The sequence below is a fragment of the Myotis myotis genome, unplaced genomic scaffold, assembly GCF_014108235.1.
Source record: "Myotis myotis isolate mMyoMyo1 unplaced genomic scaffold, mMyoMyo1.p scaffold_m19_p_12, whole genome shotgun sequence".
NCBI classification, from domain to species: domain Eukaryota; kingdom Metazoa; phylum Chordata; class Mammalia; order Chiroptera; family Vespertilionidae; genus Myotis; species Myotis myotis.
The window spans coordinates 55,586,655-55,606,590 of record NW_023416316.1 but is presented as its reverse complement, the minus strand read 5'-3'; the positions used below and the strand labels follow the sequence as shown (position 1 = coordinate 55,606,590).

The window sequence follows — 19,936 nt, the reverse complement described above, 5'->3', positions numbered from 1 at the left end:
CTGCTATGCAGATCATATCAACAGAAATGCTGAACTCCTTGTCACTGACGCTCTCATTTTCATTCATTTGCTTGTAGTCACCTGGGCAGCCTGGTGACTGTCCTGTCCAGGCAGCATATGCGGTGGCTCTGGGACTTCAGTGGAAGAAAGCCCTTCTGGATAGGCAAGTATTTGCGCGGCACTGAGCAGGGAGACAAGAACGCGAGGAGAATGTCTCTCTTCTATGGGCCAAATGGTTGTGATTTATAATCTTTAAAAACTCATCTTTTTAAGAAATTCTTTATTGTTTAAGGTATTACATATAGTAGTACATATGTCTCATTTTCCCCCCATTGACCTCTCCCCGGCCACCCCCACCCCCCAGCACATGCCCTCACCCCCCTGGTGTCTGTGTCCATTGGTTATGCTCATATGCATGCACACAGTCCTTTGGTTGATCTCTTTCCCCCCTCCCCCCACCCTTCCCTCTGAAGTTTGACAGTCTGTTTGATGCTTCTCTGTCTCTTGATCTATTTTTGTTTATCAGTTTAGTAAAAACTCACCTTAATTACACAAAACTTTCATTTTCAGACACATCTCAAAGAAAAAATAAGGGATGTGGGTCTATTTATAGATAAGTGAATTCAATAGGTGGTATTTCTAAAAGTAAAAAAAAAATAAAAAAGAGCTATAAATAGGGGATGATTAAGTAAATTATAGTATAGTCATGTGAAGGAATATTTAATATTTAGTGCTTTGTGGAAGCATTAAATATTAATGACAAAATGTCTCATGCTTATTAATACTCAATAAATATATATTGGATGAACATTATACATAAAGTATTTGTGGCAAGGTACTTAGTAAAAAGGCAGAGTATACAAACATATGAAGCATGAAATAATTTAAAATAAAAAAGAAATTTATATACATGAACTATATATATTTATATACATGTAATATATACATATATTAAAAGAAACATGTCAGAAAATTAGAAATGTTTAACCTGCAGGTGATTTTAATGTTATCCTTGTTTTCTGAATTTTTAATATTTCCTACATTTTAAACAATAATACAAATTCTTTCAAGCCCCTTAAGAACTAGAATTCTCAGGGCCCCTCAAAGTCAGTGTTCTCACCATCTCTCTTGAAAGGTGGTGTGTTTCAGGAAGACACTAATAAACCATTCTTGGCTTCTCAAGATCTCTTTACCCCTCAGGGAGTCTCTAAATTCTGAAATTATCTGAGAGTATTAAGTTAAAGCTGAAGGATGAGTTTTCTTTACATCCACAGCTAATCTCAAGGCTCTGTCCCCACAAAGTTCTAGGCATAGTGTGACCTGGTCAATAATTCAAGGAAACAATCTAGAACAAGATAGGTTATTCCTAACTACAAGTACTTCATTTTATTCTACCCCAAAATATTGACTGAGAATCGGTTGAGAGAAGATTGTATGCTATGTAACTAAGATTGTTTTCACGGTCACGTGTGGTTTTGGGATTCAGATCATGCTATTGAAGGGGATCCTTTTCTCATTTTCTTCTTTTTTATTTCTCTTATAAAAGAAAATGAGGGGGAGGAGCACTTCTTTAAGAGAAATTCCAAGAGCTTTGCAACATTAAAGTGTAATTTCCAAAAATTGCCAGTGGGAATAAAGAGACAAGTTGAGAAAAGCTGCTTTTTGTTGAAATTGTCACAGATGGAAAAAGTCTTAAGCTTTAGACTAAAAATAATACTAAGTAAGCTACTTTCACATAGGAAAACCTAGACGTTTAAATAATGAGGAACAAGAACAATAGACAAGAGTGTATCTGTGTCCCTGTGATAGAAATCCTGCCTATAGTATAAGATAAATAATAATTGCCATTTATTAAACACATATATGTCTTGTGCTTAACATGCATGATCTTATTTCACCCCCAAAACAGCCTTAGCTATACTATTTTTTAAAAATACGTTTTTATTGATTTTTAGTGTGTGTGTGTGTGTGTGTGTGTGTGTGAGAGAGAGAGAGAGAGAGAGAGAGACATCATCAATCAGTGCACCCCCCCCCCCACCATTGCCTACCAGGAATTGAACCCACAATCTGGGCATATTCCCTGACTGGGAATTGAACCAGAAACCTTTTGATGCACAGGACAATGTTCAACCAACTGAGCCATATGGACAGGGCAATATACTATTTTTATTCCAATTCGTAAATGGGAAAACTAAAACTTAGAGGGGTTGAGTAACCTTCCCGAAGATGTTCAATGCATACATGCTGAAGCTAGGTTTATATATTTTTATTGATTTCAGATAGGAAGGGAGAGGGAGAGAGAGATAGAAACATTAGGGATGAGAGAGAATCATTGAGCGGCTGCCTCCTGCATGCCCCACACTGGGGATTGAGCCCACAACCCAGGCATGTGCCCTGATGGGGAATTGAACTGTGACCTCCTGGTTCATAGGTGAATGCTCCACCACTGAGCCACACCAGCCGTGCTGGAGCGAGGATTAAAACTCCGATCTGCCAAACCCCAAAGCCTTAAGTGCTTAGTTGTGCCATGTAGGATCCCCAGATCCAATCCCATGTTTTAGAACATAGGCCCATGTTTGCATGTGGCTATTGAGATTAGAACAATAGACTGATACGATATCCAAGTATAAATGTAATAAAATCGTTTGGCACATTGTTTTGGTTCACATTAGGTTTGAATAATAAAGTACATGCTGGCCACTGGGAGTGGATTGGCGGTGAGCCTGTCACCTTCACCAACTGGAGCAGGGGTCCCCCTCGACGTTCAAAGCCTGGCAAGAACTGTGTTTTGGTTCAAAGACAAGGAAAATGGCAAACCAAGGACTGTAGGAAGGGCAAAGCTCACAATTACGTGTGCTCCAGGAAACTCTGAATGTAACTGGCCTTCCAGGTACCCAATGGGATTTCTCACCTATTTATTTATAAGATTTATGAATATTTCTCAATAGAAAACAAGGTGTCATGACTAACTTGGTACATTTTTTTTTTTGTCATAGTGTATGATTCATTTTATTTAGTAAAAAAAAGGGGGGGGACATAAATGAATACTTTCAGGAAGACTGATAAATGAATATTTCTTACAGGAAGAGATACAATTCTTGCATCTCAGTACTTTTCAAAATAAATGCCTGGTGTATTATTTGGAACAAGATTTGCTCATTCTAGGAGACCACCACTCCAACCCCATTCAGTATCTCAGTCAGCCCTAATTTTTCATGGTCTTTGGATTTTTTGGTCCCAGTACTTCAAATGAGTCTGTTCTGAAAGCCATACTGCCGGTGCTTCTGCCGCTTCGGCCTGAGTGAAGCTAACCCTAGTTCATTCAATCGGGGTTGGACGGCCAAGGGCTGCTTTGTCCATTTGGAGCCGTTTCAAATGTGAAACCTGAGCTAAGAGGTGGTGGATCAGAAGGAGAATTCTCTGTGGTGAAAGGGAAAGCTTTAGATGGAAGAAATTTGCCGATGGAAGCTCATCTGTAAAGCTCTAGTTCAGGTAAGAATTCGGAGGCCACCTGTGCTTCGGGGGGGTCTACCCATCAGTACTCAGGAGCCAGATCTCCTTTTGGAATAAGATGTTGGCCTTGTGCCGTTCCAAGGCTGATGATTGCATTTCCCCAGCCTTACAGAGTCATGAGAAATTTGAAGGAACATGAGCCTCTCTATTCATTTATGTTTGTAACACTGACTAGGATTTGGCAAGGACATTTTGGAATAAAGAGTATATATAAATGATGCTTAATATATGGCAGAAAAATACTGCTTCCTCAGAAGAGTCCCAATGAACTATGCTGATGAAAAACAACAACAAAATAATACTGAAAACAAAGCCCTTGAAAGCCTATACTCTCAGAAAGGAGTTTGATGCAAATTTGAGCCCTTCAACCTGTAATATCTGTAGAAATGCCACGTGGACGCGATTCTCTGATGTAAAGGTACCGTGTTAATTTGTAACATCATCCGAGTGAAACATTGCTGTGGCGGTGAAGCATGTCGCAGACTTATAAGAACTCCCTTCTGAAATCAAGGTTTAATTACAGGAAATTAGAAATTTATTTCTAAAACATTTACTCAACGTTTTCCTCTTTTCATAATCACTAAAAAATATGGTTGTGCCAAACGTAACTTGCTACATGAGCACCAGAGTAACTTCAGAGTCAATATGAGGTTACCCAGAAGACCAGTGCTTCAGTTCAGGGTTTATTATAATAATTCTTTGGGCAAAACTAAAAAAGACTGAAGAAATTCAGTCAAATTTCTGGATATAAAACAGCACAAGCTTGTTTTATTTCTGCTCATTTATCAAGATTTTTGGTTAACAGAAATTTACAAAGAGAGGCTGAGATAAGACTTAGATATCCTAGGAGAGAAAGAAAAAATTCAAGGAATGAGGAATTCAAGGGCCACACCTTCCTACTGGAACTCTATTAACTATTTAAAACTGAAAATTCAGAACCATGGCAACCATGTAGAACCTGTTTGGCATGGTAGATTTTATTATACAATGAATATAACTGCAGTGACAGTGCTACTTAAATGTAATTGCAATGTTAGCACAAAGAGAGACTGTTTTGAATTTTTATAGCAACTAGAAATACCACAAGAATGTTTTAAAAATATTCCTGATCATGAAAGCATTAGTCAAGTTGTAAAATCCAAGTAATTGAAAGAAGAGGCATATAAAAATTCAGGCAAGTGTGGGTGCTAGGCAATATTCATCATGATCTTCACTTCTTTCTCCAGATTGGGCTTGACTCAGGGTCCGGGGAAGAATTAAATGATTGCCATGGTTCTCTCCACCTTGATTGGTCACTGTGGCCATTCGGGTTCTGGGCGGAGCAGGAAGGAAGGAAGTGGAGTAATGGTGGAGTGGGAATGGGAAGAGCAAAGGGAAAAGAGGAGAGGAGGGTTGAGTAAGAAGAGGAGGGGACTGATGGTAGCTAAGAGGAAAAGCACCAGGAAGAAAGACCTGAAGCCACCCCGCCCTTCTCCCCACACTTGTTGACTAACTCAGGAAAAGACCCGCTTTATCCAAGGGCATCAACCCAACACAACAGTCAGTAGCTTTTCAGAAAATTGTGATATTTGGTTTTTAACAAAAATAGACATGTACACAGCATATATTTGCTCAACATAAACTTGTAAAACGTATGATCATTATTTTATCTCCTTGCAAGGAGTGATACAAATGAACCAGGTGACATTTATTTACATTTCTGCTTTTGTTAATTTTCAATACAGCCCCAAGTAACATGCACCTATTTTAATTAACAGTTCAGTTCTGTATAATTTAAACCATAAACTGGTGCTAAAGAATTTCTGCAAAAAAGCAGTTTATTAAATGTACTGTATCTATTATTGTATCAAAATCAATAAAATAAACATTTCTGAACCACTATTCCTTTTGTTTTCAACATTTTATATTTATTCTATCCATTATAAGAAGGGATGGAGAAGAAAACTCAACATGTCTTTTTTGTTGTTGTTAATCCTCACCAGAGGCTGTTTTTCCATTGATTTTTTTTTTTTTTTTTTTTTTTTTTAGAGAAAGTGGAAGGGAGAGGGAGAGACAGAGAGAGAAACACTGATGTGAGAGAGACACATCAATTAGTTGCCATCCACATACACCCCAACCAGGACTGAGGATTGAGCCTTCAACCGGGGTACACGCCCTCGACTGAAATCAAACCCGGGACCCTTTAGTTCAGAGGCTGATGCTCTATACACTGAGACAAACTGGCTAGGGCGTCTTTTTTATTCTTACTTTTACATCAGCCTTTAGTTATATGGCTTCCATCCATTCATCCAGCCACCCAGCCACTCATCCACTGTTCATTCAACAAATACTGAATCATGAGTTCCAACCCCAAATAGCACAAACATGCACATTTCTAATTGGTTTGTGTGTGTGTGTGTGTGTGTGTGTCTGTGTGTGTGTGTGTGTGTGTCTGTGTGTGTGTGTAGCTTTTTATCAGGGAGGATGTCACAGAGGAACTCACTGATTATATCTCTTTTCAGAAATGGAGGAAAACACACACTGACAAAAAGTGCTCAGCCTGTCTTTTGTTGTATTTCTCTCCTGATTATGACACTGGTGTTAACGCAGTGAGTTTATAATCAGCTCAAAGTGTTATTGACAGCAGCTGTCCGACATTTTCTGTCTCCAGATTGAGTTAGAAACTAAAGTTTTCAAATCGAGCTAATTGTTTTTGCAACTATTATTTCCCCCCCAAAAAAGACAGGAGTATGTCTCTCTGTGTCTTTGAGGTTTCTGGAGTAACAGGAATTTAAAAAAAGAGAACTTGGATATCATCTCACCTGATATCCATATTGTACACCAGAGGAGACTAAAGTCCTTGAACATTGAAGTGGGAAGAAACCACTAGAATGTGGGTCTTCTAATTATTCCACATATCTAATTACTACTCTGAGCAAGTGGTTTTACTTTGTCAACTAACATATTGAATAATGAGTATGATATGATAAGGTTCACCATACATTTGAATATACTGTAAGTGAAAGAAGGTGGGCACAAAAAGCCATGTATTGCATGTGGCCAGAATAGGCGAATCTGTAAAGATAGAAAGTAGACAAGTGGTTAACGGGATGAGGAGAAGGGGACATTGGGACTAATTGCTAATAGGTAAGGGGTTTCTTTTTCTAAGGGGTGGAAATATTCTGGAATTAGATAGTGGTGATGGTTGTACAACATAGTGAATAAACTGCAAAACGTTAAAGTGTGCACTTTAAAATGGTGAATTTTATGTTATAGGAAGTGCATTTCAATAAAAGTGCTATTTAAAATCACCATAAAAATATTTATTTCAGAAAGCTATAAATGGCTTGATGTATTTGACTCATCTAAGATACTTTTTCCAGTCCTTGTCCCATGTCTCACCCAGGTTTCTGTTTATCTTTTTTTGTATAGTTGGTTAAGCGGGAGAGAATGCTTATTTAACATATTTTTTAATTAAAAAATATGTTAGTGATTTTCCTTCGCTTTCTCTCCATTAATCAAGGGGAGGACTGTTAGTGATTCAGAGTGTGTCTGGATGTCTGTAATGGCCTGAATGCCATGATTTTCCTTAAATTAATTTTACAGGTCTTTAGAACAGGATCGTGCAGGAAATGAATATACTGTCCTCATAACTTACACACATAACTGTTTACTTTTGAACATTTTTATAGCTCTTATATTCTAGTAGGCAATAAAGTTTAGTTTCTCTTAAGACAGAAAGAGAAACTAAATAAACCACCGCTTTAATTAAAGGCCTTATGGTAACCTGCAGTGCTTTTTCCAAGCAATGAGGTATGAGTTTACCTTTTGCTCTATCCTACTCTGTATTTTTGCTTCCCAAAGGCAATCAATCCTAATTTACCCTCCAGAAGAAAAATGAAAAAAAAAAAAAAAAAAGATATACTGTCCTTAAAACTAGTCAAAATAAAGCCTGAGTGACTATAATAATATCAGAGTATATTTTAAAGCCAAGATTATCACCAAGGATAAAGAAGGTTATTTGATCATTTAAAGGGACCAATGCATCAAGAGGACACAATAATCATAAATATGTATGCATCTAGTAACAAAGTTTAGAAGCAAAAACTGATACAACTGCAAAAAGAAATAGACAAATCCATAATTATAGTCAGAATGTTAATACCCCTCTCTTAATAATGAAGAGAGCAAGAAGGCAGAAAATCAGTAAGGACACAGAAGTGTGGGCATTGTTGATCAGATTAACTTAATTGACATTTATAGAACACTCCACCCAACAAGAGCAGAAGATGCCTTCTATTCAGGTGCATACAGGACATTTACCAGGGCAGACTGTTTTCTGGGACATAAAATGAATCTCAATAAATTTAAAATTATTCAAATCACACAAAATATGTTCTCCGACCACAATGGAATTGAATTATAAATCAACAGAAATACCTTTGGAAAATCCTCAAATGTTTGGAAGCTAAATTATAGATTTCTTTAACTCATGGTTAAAGTAGAAATCAAAGGGGAAATTAAAAAGTATGGTGAACTGAATAAAACTGAAAACACAACATATCCAAGTTTGTGGCACGCCCCGAAAGCCTTGCTTAGGGGAATTGTATAGCACTAAGTGCCTAAATAGAAAAGAAGAAAGGTCTTAACCTCTAGTTTCAACCTTAAGAAACTAGAAAAAGAAGAAAACAGAAATAAAGAAATAAATTATTACAGTGGAAATAAATAAAATAGGAAACAGTGCAACAATAAAGAAAATGAATGAAACCAAAGCTAGATCTTTGAGAATATCAATAAAACTGCTAAATCTCCAACCAGACCAATTAGGAAAAAATGAGTGAGGAATGAAAATGAGAAGTTATATCAGGAATGACGTTATATCGAGTGACATCATTAGAGATTTTACACTACTAAACGAACAATAGGGACTATCATAAACAGCTGGTACCAATATACAAGTTAAATAAAATGGACAAATTCCTTGAAAAACAAACTATCAACGCTCAATCAAAAATTTAAAACCATGTAACCTATAATTATTACAAAAATTAAATTTACTGTTTAAAACTTCCTCACAGTGAAAATTCCAGGCTCGGATAACTTTACTACTGAATTCTACAAATACTTAAGGAAGAAATAGAACCAATTCTACAAAACTCATCTAGAAAATGGCAGAGAAAAGACTACTTTCTAAATTGTTCTATAAGGCCAGTTATTACTCTGAAACAAAACCATACAAAAATATTATAACAACAACAAAAAAAAAACCCCACAGATTGATCCCCCTTATGTATATGGATGAAAAATTCTAAGAAGAATTTTATCAATTCAAATCCAACAATATATACAAAAGGTAGTACATCTTCACCGAGACACTGTTAAGAGAATGACTAGCCATAGAATGGGAGGAAATATTTTCTATGCATATAATGATAAATGACTTGTATCCAGACTATATATACAATATGTCAGAAGATCTGAACCGATAATTCACCAAAGAAGACATATAAATGGCAAATAAATATATGAAAATGTCAACATATTTTCATTAGGAAATTGTAAATTGAAGCTAAAATGAGATAGTATTTCACATCTAATAAAATGGCTAAACTTACAAAGAGTGGTCATATCAAGCATTGGTAAGGCTTTAAAGAACTGAAGTCTCATAAACTCCTGGTCGAAATATAAAGTAGTCCAACCACTTTGGAAAATAATTTAGTGGTTTCTTTAAAAATGGTAAACATATACCAGCCATTCCACTCCTAGGTATTTACCCAAGAGGAAAGAATGCATATTTTCATTCAAAGACATATGCATGAATGTTCATAGCAGCTTTGTAACAACCAAAACCATTATCAACCAAATGCCCGTTATCATGTGAATGGATTAAAAAATGATATCCTTTCAAAGAAATACTATTCAGGAATAAAAGCAAATGAGATATTGCTACAACACCTGGAAGATTCTCTAAATAACCATGCTGAGTGAAAGAAGCCTGACAAAAAAGAATGCATAGTGTGTATGTACTCCATTTATAGAAAATTCTAGAAAGTGAAAACTGACAGAAAGGAAATCAGGTGTTAACCTGTGAATGGGAGAGGAGGACAGGAACTGGCAGAGGAAGAGATTGCAAGGGGACACAAGGAAACTTGGGAGCGATAGATCTGTTCACTATCTTGACTATAGTAACAGTTTCACAGATATACATACATGCATATATATGTCTAAATCTACTAAATTGTACAGTTTAACCACATATTATTTTATGTCAATTTTATACTTCAATAAAGAAAGAAAAAATCATTTCTACAAAGTGGTAGAAAATTTTAAAAAGAAAATGAAAGCTACTTGCATGAAGATATCTTTATTTCAGGGCACTAAAAATTGGAGCAAAATTGTATGATTTAAATGTCCAATTAAAGAAGAATGCTTAATGGAATATTATATTACCACCATTGAAATAATAATTCTATCACATAATGTGAATGTAAAATAGCAGAATACAAAATAGTACATTCACCATTTTAATAGCTATGTTGCAATAGGCAGACTGATAGGGAAGAACAAGAGATAGATTTATATCTCAGTTCTACTGCCTAAACTTAGGTTTCTCATCTATAAAATGGGGGTACCTATAACTCCCTAGAAGTAAAAGTTAAATGTGAAACTATAAAGAATATGCCTGGGACATAGTAGTCACTCCAAAAAATATCTTTTTAAAAGTTGGAGAGAGAGAGAGAGAGAGAGAGAGAGAGAGAGAGAGACCAACTACTTGGAGGAAGGTGAAACTTCAAACAGTGCATGTCCTCACCCGTAAGCAGGGAAGGAGGAGCTGGGGGAAGGAGCATTGGGACTTTAAGTTCCATATTACAGGGGAGAACTTCCCACGTGTTAGCACATTTGTGTTGGAACAGCGTTTCCAGTTTGGGAAGAAATCTGGGTGACCGAGGAAGCTCTTTTTAGAACTCCAATATACCTTACTTTCAGACGTGGTCTATGATACGTCCACAAACTGTGACAGGTATGACAAAGTGCATATCTATGATCTGATTATAAAGAGAGTCGAGTTAGGGATCATTTTTTTCACATGACAAAAAGGATTGGTTGCCTTGCCTAAAGGATTGTTTGTTGCTAAGGACTTAGTGGATGTTTTCTAAGAATGGTTTTTCCATGGAGCCTCATTTTCAAAATGTCCCTTTGCATTCAGTATGTGAGGAACACTCTTGTTGCATATATTGAGCATTCATCAGGCCCCAAAGAAGAATAAAATGATGCTAAGTGAAGGGAATGGTGATTCAGGGCATATGGGAGTCGGGAAGGATTCAGGCTAGAAGCTAAAGAACAGAAAAGACCAGCAGACACTGGCTCCCAGGAAATCACCGCCTTGCCTACAGATTTCCTACCCATTTCAATCTTTGGACCATTTTAGTGCCTGGCCACAAAGAATAGGCTACTCAGAGTCTCAGATTTGAATCAAGAGTTGAACTTTTGCAAATGTGACTAAGGCCAGCTCTGCTTTATAAAACTCGTGGGCTCAGGGTCAGTACACAGCGGAAGGCAAGCCTTCCTGGAAAGTTCTGCTTTGCTTTTGCATTTCATTGTCATGATTTTTCACACTTTGTCTCATGCCACCTTGTTACTTAATCCCCACACCTCGGAGGGGAAAATGTGTAATATTTTAATATTTATGTTACAGATACTTAACATTATGTTTCTGCCTAGGTGTTGCCAAGATAGTCAAGCCAACCTTTATTTATAGAGGGTAGAAAATGTAAATCTGTCCAAAATGTTTCGTGAAATGGTCTTACTACTCCCAGAGCTGAGTTTGGTGCCTGCTCTTGGAGAGCCTCCGAAGGGCTGTCAATACAAGGTGTCATTGTCTTAGGTTTCCGATCCGCGACTCGCTTTTCTCCCCAACATCTCTCTCTTTTGGCAACTTTTCCTCGCATTCTGTCCTACATTTGGCCCCGAGTCAGTTGAAAGCTTTGCAAGTTGATTTTCCATTCCCATCTGAATTTTAGCTCAGCGGCGGAACTGTTTTCCATGTGTTTTTAATCATTTGTTCATGTGTTATGAGCTTATAGGGACAGTGTGGTTCCCCCAAGCTGCCTGCATCATATAAGCAGAAACTGGCAAGGTGGCCAGTGGGGGAACGCTTTTCAGACAGATGCCCCTACACTCCTCTCTGTCGGTGACACACCGCCCCCATCTCCCGACGGGAGGAAAACAATTTACAACCTGCGTCAAGTTAACTGAGTCCTTTGGTCTGAGTGGCCTTTGCTAGGAGTGTAATTCTCCTTCAGCAGAGACTTGCCTGGGAACAGTGGCTGGTAAGACAAAGTTCAAAGACCTACTCTGACCCTGCGGCCAGGTTGGGAAATAGAGGCGTATTCTGAGTCTTCCCAGGTTCTATGGAAATTCGATTTAAAAATAGGGCCTAGACACAGAGAATGAAGGATATGTTCTCCAGGACAAAGCGATCCCTTTTCGAAAGGAAAGCACACGGAAGACCTGGATCAGAAGTTTCTGTCCACATTTTTATTGGATCGGGCATGTTAAAGCAAACATTCCCTCATCTCCTAAGTGTAGAGTGAGGGGCCAGGAATGGGAAATAAACAGGCAGATGTGCTCAGCAGAACCCCTGTTCTCAACGTGGCTGACAGTGCCTGTCCAACAAACGAGACCTTGCCTCTAAGGAGCCTGCTTTCCTGGTTAGGAGGACACACGTGCACCCCAATTAAGCCAAGTCTGGGAGATTGCTAAATAGTAGAGTAAATAAGGCACGTTACTGGTGACCCAAATAAACCCTGGTGTTATGAGTGAAATCCGCTATTACCCAGGAAGCTGACTGGATAGCAGGTCTGCTTTTGTAGGTTAAGACTTCAGGATTCTCATCGTTCTTTTGCCCGTTCTGGCCTTTTTTCATTCTCTATTTTATTTAGGACCAAATTCATGATAAATGAGTTAAGTGTTTCAGAGAGTTCCAACAGCTACAAGAAGGTGTGGGTGATCCTGGGAAGAAAGATGTAAAGGTTTCCTGGAGTGAAGAGCAACACCTCAGTGGACTGATATGTCAGTGGGTGAGAGAAAGTGGAGTTGGGATTTGGATAACTCTTTCCAAAATTTGCCTCAGAAGGTAAAAGACAACACTAAAGTGCAAAACCTGAAACCTTTTATGAAATCAAGAGGCATTTTTAAAATATTCAAAACAAGCCAACATTATATTAATGCTGATGGGGGGCAGCCAGTGGAGTGAGTGAGGTTTGACAATAAGAGGGGAGACTATTCAATAAAGTAGGCTGTATGGAATTCCAAGAGCAGAGTGGAAAGGAGAAATCAGTTGGTATGGTTGATGGTCAAATGGGAGGAAACTGTCCCATCTGATGGCTCCTGTCTTTCTCTGAGCAAGAAGGGGCAAGATCATTTGCTTAAAATTAGTAAAGAGGCAGAGCAGTCAATGGTTTGCAATAATAGAGAAGCTTTAAAATTATCTATATGGAAAATGAGAGAGTTGACTAGAGCAATGAGAAAGATTGCTGGGCAGAATTGAAGGTTCAGTGAAGACTGAAGATAGTTTATTTATGTAGAATCAATTTTTGCCATTTTGTTATCGTCTCTGCCAGCAGTCTACAGCCCAGGTGTGGCCCCAGGAAGGTGGACAGCTGGGTGCTTCCAGGGCTGGAATTTCACTGGACACGTTTAAGAGAAGGAAAAGGGGGCAAGAGAGTTAGGAATATTGCAAAAGTTTGAAGTAATGGCCATGAATACAACCTGGACAGAGAAGGAAATGAAGCAGAGAACTTATAGATTTCATTCATTCATTATGTTTAAACCAATGTTTTGAGGCATCTACTACATGGAAGGAACTGTTCTAGGGCCTGAAATGGTGACTAAGAAAGACATAGCTCCTACCTTCATGGACTTTACATCCAAAGTGGAGACAGGTGTTAGACAAATGTTCACACCAATAATGATTTAACTACAAATGCAGTAGTACTATTGTACTGAGACTGGGATGTGGAAGTCACAGGTTAGAGGTGGAGTAATTGCCGATAATAACCGGGGTCCAAATGTAACAGGGATGGGGAGACCAGTTGGAGTAGGGGTCATCATATTTTGGCCAGGGTATTGGATGTGCGTGATGTAATACCGATGGTAAGTCATCTATCAGACCCATCCATGTGGTCACTGAAGTTGTGCAGAGTGGTAGTTGGACTAGGGGTGAAAAGAAAGGCAAGGAGCCAGATGAGGAAGGCAGAGCAGGTGTTATTGTCCCGGGCAATGTCTAGGGCAGCGATGGCGAACCTATGACACGCGTGTCAGAGGTGACACGCGAACTCATTTTTTTGGTTGATTTTTCTTTGTTAAATGGCATTTAAATATTTAAAATAAATATCAAAAATATAAGTCTTTGTTTTACTATGGTTGCAAATATCGAAAAATTTCTATATGTGACACGGCACCAGAGTTAAATTAGGTTTTTTCAAAATGCTGACACGCCGAGCTCAAAAGGTTCACCATCACTGGTTTAGGGACATGAAGTCAAATACCTGAGATCATGTAGCTTACACACTGTAAGGCAGAGCCAGAAATGAGATAAAGTTTTTCTGGCTTCAAAGTTGCTTCAACTGACATTACTCTCTCTGAGAGCAGCTTTCTGCAGAATGGAAAATGATCAGGGTGAATGTTAAGGATGGGGAAGAAGGAGCATGACAGAGGTCAAGCGTCAGTGAAAGCCTCCTGGGCTGTGGCAGTGGGGGATGGATGGACAGTGAGACAGTAGGACACAGGGTGAAGCCATCAGTGAAAGCCTCCTGGGCTGTGGCAGTGGGGGATGGATGGACAGTGGGACGGGGGGACACAGGGTGAAGCCATCAGTGAAAGCCTCCTGGGCTGTGGCAGTGGGGGCTGGATGGACAGTGAGGCAGTAGGACACAGGGTGAAGCCATCGCAGCTGCATGGCCTGCTGTTCAGATTCGCAGGAGCCCCCTCTGAAGCCTCGGTTAAGAGTTGATGAGTCATGTAGTCCATGACTTGTGTGCGGTAATAGAGACATTCCCAGTTGCAAAAAAACAAGTGTTCCTCCAGGGGACGGGACTGTTTTGGACAGAGATCAATAAGATGACTGAATCTGCAAACAGAATAATGAGATGTTAAAAGGTAACTTGGTGCCTAAAAGAGGAGATGGGGGATTTTGTGACATGCTACCCCATTTGGTATTGATTCTTTTCCATTGGCTATACAGTGTGTTCTCAGTGTGATATGATTAGTTTGCTGGGGCTGCCATACCAAAGTACCACAGACTGGGTGGCTTAAACAACAGAAATTCACTTTCACACAGTTCTGGAGCTGGAAGTCCAAGATCGAGGAGTTGGTAAGGTAACTTCTCTCTGAGGGCTCTCTCGGTGGCGTGGAGACAGTCACCTTCCCTCTATAGCTTCACATGGTCTTTCCTCTGTATGTGTCTTTGTCTTACTCTCCTTTTAAGACACCATTTATGTCTTATGAGGACACCATTTTTATTGGAATAGTGTCCACCCTACTGACCTCATTTTAACCTAATTACCTCTTTAAAGGCCCTGTCTTAAAGGACAGTCATATTCTGAAGCACTAGGGGTTAAGATTTCAACATATGAAGTTTGGGGAGACATAATTCAGCCTAGAACAGGTGAAAACTTCAAAATATTACATATAAAGAAGTTAATAACAGTGATTGGCCCCATGGCAGGATGGGAAGCCTGGGAGATCAGAGGAAGAGTTACCTTTCATTGTATACTTTGTATCATTTGAATTTTGTTACTGCATATATTTAATACCTAGTCCTATAGAGTAAAAGCCTCGCCTGATGTCATCACAAGATGGCCACCACAAGATGGCTGGTAGGGGAGGGCAGTTGGGGGCCATCAGGCTGGCAGAGGAGGGCAGTTGGGGGCTATCGGGCCAGCAGGGGAGGGTAGTTGGGGGCGATCGGGCCAGCAGGGGAGCAGTTAAGCATCGATTAGGCCAGCGGGGGAGTGGTTAGGGGGCAATCAGGCTGGCAGAAGCGGTCAGGGGGGAATCAGGCAGGCAGGCAGGCCAGCAGTTGGGAGCCAGCAGTCCCGGATTGTGAGAGGGATGTCTGACGCCGGCAGTCAGACATCCCCTGAGGGGTCGCAGATTGGAGAGGGTGCAGGCCGGGCGAGGGACACCACCCCCTCTCCGTGCACAAATTTTGTGCACCAGCCCTCTAGTCAAGCATAAAAGGAAATGATTGCATGTCTATTGCCCATCCTTGAACTTAACGAATATCTAGTGAATAAAATGAGCAGAAACACAGTGTAACAGTTTACTGTGCCTTTGGGACATGGATCTGGCGTCCCTGCTTAGTACAGGAATGGTGTCTGCCTAGCTCAGTGGCGGCAAACTCATTAGTCAACAGAGCCAAATATCAACAGTACAACGACTGAAATTTCTTTTGAGAGCCAAATTTTTTAAACTTAAACTATATAGGTAGGTACATTGTCATTAACTTAATTAGGGTACTCCTAAGGCTTAGGAAGAGCCACACTCAAGGGGCCAAAGAGCCGCATGTGGCTTGCGAGCCGCAGTTTGCTGACCACGGGCCTAGCTGTTCCTTGTGTAACTTATTTTGAAAAACCTAGTCTCTCCCCAGTTAATTGCAAATCCACCAGGCCCAGACAAGGATCGCCTCACCTTTTTATCCTGGGACCTGGCACAGAGGTGGCACTCAGATACCTGCTGTGTGAATGAATGAATCCATCGATGATTCCCATGAGTGGAGAAGTTTGGGAATGAGCTCTTTCTGCTGTGGTCTTCCCATAGCAAGTGGCAGGGAGGGCAGTGCATGGGGGAGTGGTCTATGTTTTTAATAATTTAGTAAGCTAAATCATGACCAAAGTTTCAAGAAGAAACCGCGTACTCTAATCTGCCCTCTTTTTTTGTCATTTGTAAAGGAAAAGAATCGGCCTTCTTTTGGGCTCTTTTTAAACAATCTTAAGTCTCTCAACACTATATGCTGTTCTATATTTTGAAAAGAGAGGTAGTTATGAGGCAATGGAATGCACCCTAACAGGCTTCTTTCGCAAATCCACCAACCCAAGTTCCCTTTTCTGTCTCTCAGTTTAACTCCAATGCCCACCTTCTTCCCTAACACTGCCTCTCACCTTTTGTTGATTTAGGTCTGGGGTTTTCATGGCCTCTCTGATTTTCCTCAGAGAGTGCTAGACCACCTTTTAGCTCCTTTCTGAGAGTCTGTAAGAGGGACAGAAAATGTGGCTTGTTACTGTCCCCTCAGGGGCACGTTGGGAGCTCAACTGGGTCCTGAAGATATTTCAGCGCTTGGGAAAACCAGGTCATGTTGAAATCAGAGAGTTCAGATCATGCTGAGTGTGACTGTTAATTGGAATGAATGAATGGATTATGAGATTGGCCCCACTGACTCTCATGCTAGCAGGCAGTTCTCCCAAGAAGCGGACGGAGCAGGCTTGGGCACGTGGGAGTGCAGGCCTGCCTTTCTGTGGCATTTGGTACGAAGCACACCAACAATTTGTGGTGCTCTCTCCACACAGCAGCTTCCTGCTGGGTCTGGAGGCCCCCTCCAGACCTACCTCCATTTGGCTTCATCCAAACTGGGAGGCGACCAGATGCCTGCGTCACTGGGGACCCCCAGAAGCAGCATGTTTTTGCTGAAAGCTGCAACATGTTTCTGCTCTTAAGAGTAAGCGGCAATGTATCACATTCTTAGCGTTCGAATTAATGAAAGGTGGCGAAAGGTGAATGCCATCTGCCCTTACCTGTGAGAGACAGGGGTTGAGGACAGACTTATGCACCATGGTTCTCATCACAGCGGCTTTCCTTTGCTAGATTAACCCATTGGGATGTTTGCACATTTCCCCAACAGGAATGACAGATCAGCAAAAGGGAATTCTCCATGAGTCCTTTTAAAACGGCATTTGTAAACACCAAAATTAAGGTCAGAAGAAGGGGAGTTTAGGACAAAAGAAAATTAAAAGTGAATAACTGACATTCTTTTTTTAAATATATTTTTTATTGATTTCAGAGAGGAAAGGAGAGGGAGAGAGAGAGAGAGAGAGAGAGAGAGAGAGAGAGAAACATCAATGATGAGAGAGAATCATTGATTAGCTGCCTCCTCACACCCCATACTGGGGATGGAGCCTGCAACCTGGGCATGTGCCCTTGACTGTAATCGAACACAGGACCCTTCATTCTGTAGACCAACACTATATCCACTGAGCCAAACCAGTTAGGGCAGTGGTTGGCAAACTCATTAGTCAACAGAGCCAAATATCAACAGTACAGCGATTGAAATTTCTTTTGAGAGATAAATTTTTTAAACTTAAACTATATAGGTAGGTACATTGTTATTAACTTAATTAGGGTACTCCTAAGGCTTAGGAAGAGCCACACTCAAGGGGCCAAAGAGCCGCATGTGGCTCATGAGCCGCAGTTTGCCAACCACGGAGTTAGGGCAATATCTGACATTCTTACAGCTAATATAATCAAGTTAGAAAATGTGTGGTCAGACTCTACAACTTGCTTGAGGGCAAGAACCAAGTGTTTATCATTTGCCATCATCTTCTGGTGTCTAACAAACTGAGTCCTCTACACATTTTAATTCAACAGAATCCCTTTATCTGTGTCCTCTGTTCAGAGCCAAGTCACCTGAGGCCCCAGGTGGAATCTCTGGGACAGCCTTCACTTTGGGGAAATGTTAGATGCTGTGATTGATGGCAATGACACTTCAGGCACTAAAGTAAAGTTTCGAAAGAATCAAGAAACCTATCATAGTTGGCTTCCATGCTTACTTATAATCAGGGGAGAGTGGCCGGCTCCGGGAAGTCTATTGCATTGGCTACTGAGGGGAATTCAGAATCAAATTAGAAAAATCCTTGAAAAGAAATGGCCAATGCTAATGCTCATTTAGCATGGATCAATTGTACCACTCGCACAGGCCTTGTGGTATTTGGTACAAGTAAAATACAGGGTGGGGCAAAAATAGATTTTCAGTTGTGAGTACTCAAATATTCTTGTACTAATATGTATTATATATTTTTCTATATGAACAACTGTAAACCTACTTTTGCCCCATCCTGTATATCTCATCTGATAGAATTCTGGAAAAATGATGATCCATTTAAAAATAGCTTATCATTGTAGGCTTTATCTCACAGAATCGGGCATGACTATTAAAAAGAACATGTCTGAAAAAGAGTCCAATGGGATTAAGTCTTTTTATTGTTTTATTTTAAATATGTTTTTAGTGATTTTGAGAGGAAGGAAGAGGAATAGAGAGAAACATCATTCAGCTGCCTCCTGTATGCCCTCTACTGGGGATCGAGCCTGCAACCCGGGCATGTGCTGATTAAGTTTTCTTAAAAAAGAAGACAATCAGTAGTAAAAAATGTGGTAGGGAGCATGATCCAGGATTGCATGTGTTACTGAAAGTAAGGAATATGGTGATTAAACTAAAAGGGTAGAAATACAACAAGTATTGGATCGATTCACAATGGAAATACTGTTCAAATGGTGTGGAAGGTCGATTGGACTCAATTCTGGGGTTTCAGTTTTGTGGACAGGTTTCTCACGTTTTTGAATGATAGTCACCTAGCAAATCTTTTTTATTTATCCTGGTCATCAGTTACTGTAGAATAAGGAAGATGATGTGGATTCTATAATGTCAAGAATTGACCAGCCAGCTTCATGCCCAAAGCTATCAAACCTGGTTCTTAGAATCCACGTTTGCAAGTCTGGCTCTTTGTTTAGAAAAAGAAAAAATAAATCAATAGGGAGACACTTCCCCATCCCCAGTGAAGACTAATGGGCATCAGTCTACTACTTAGTATCTTGTTGAGAAATTTGTGAACAACTGAAAGCGTTTATCTGACCAGCTGTGAATTTAGCACCCAGGGTTTGATTCTTAAAGTGAGGGGAATAACTTGGAAATTGTGAGTTTCCCTTTACTCTGTCACCACACAAAATCAACCATCGCAACCACATCTGAGTAAGAGGGAGAGGCCTCTGCTCAACAAAGTTAACATCTTTCTATTTCTTCCTTTCCCTTCCCATAAACACACTCTGGCCTACTTTATCCCAGCACAAAGCAGATGCACTGCAAATGTTAGCTGAGTCTGGTCCTACTAATAACCATGGTGGGAAGTCCAGGCGAAGAATGTGTTGTTTTCACTAATACTGCTCTTCCAATCTCAGACGATAAAGTGTCAGCTAATGACCCCCTGGGTCCTGGGCTTTCCCTGGGGCCTGCTTAAATACACAAAACCCAAGTGAAGGCAGGACACCATTAGCACTACATAATTCAAGCAAACAAATGTGTTTACACTGCCTGGCTACTGACCACCTGCCTTCCCATCCTACAAGGCAGGTATCTATATATGGGATCTGATCTCCTTGTTCACAGTCCCGGGGA

General features: G+C 40.1%; 1 protein-coding gene across 1 annotated transcript in view; it reads left to right on the top strand.

The window, feature by feature from the left end:
- FREM1 (FRAS1 related extracellular matrix 1) overlaps positions 1-5,380 on the top strand; it is a 120,886-nt gene extending 115,506 nt beyond the window's left edge. The window contains exons 35-36 of the mRNA XM_036331189.1: positions 78-163; positions 2,673-5,380. Coding sequence (XP_036187082.1) covers positions 78-163; positions 2,673-2,872 — 286 coding nt within the window. The 3' untranslated portion in view covers positions 2,873-5,380. The remainder of the gene's footprint in view (positions 1-77; positions 164-2,672) is intronic.
- Positions 5,381-19,936: the final 14,556 nt, after the last annotated feature.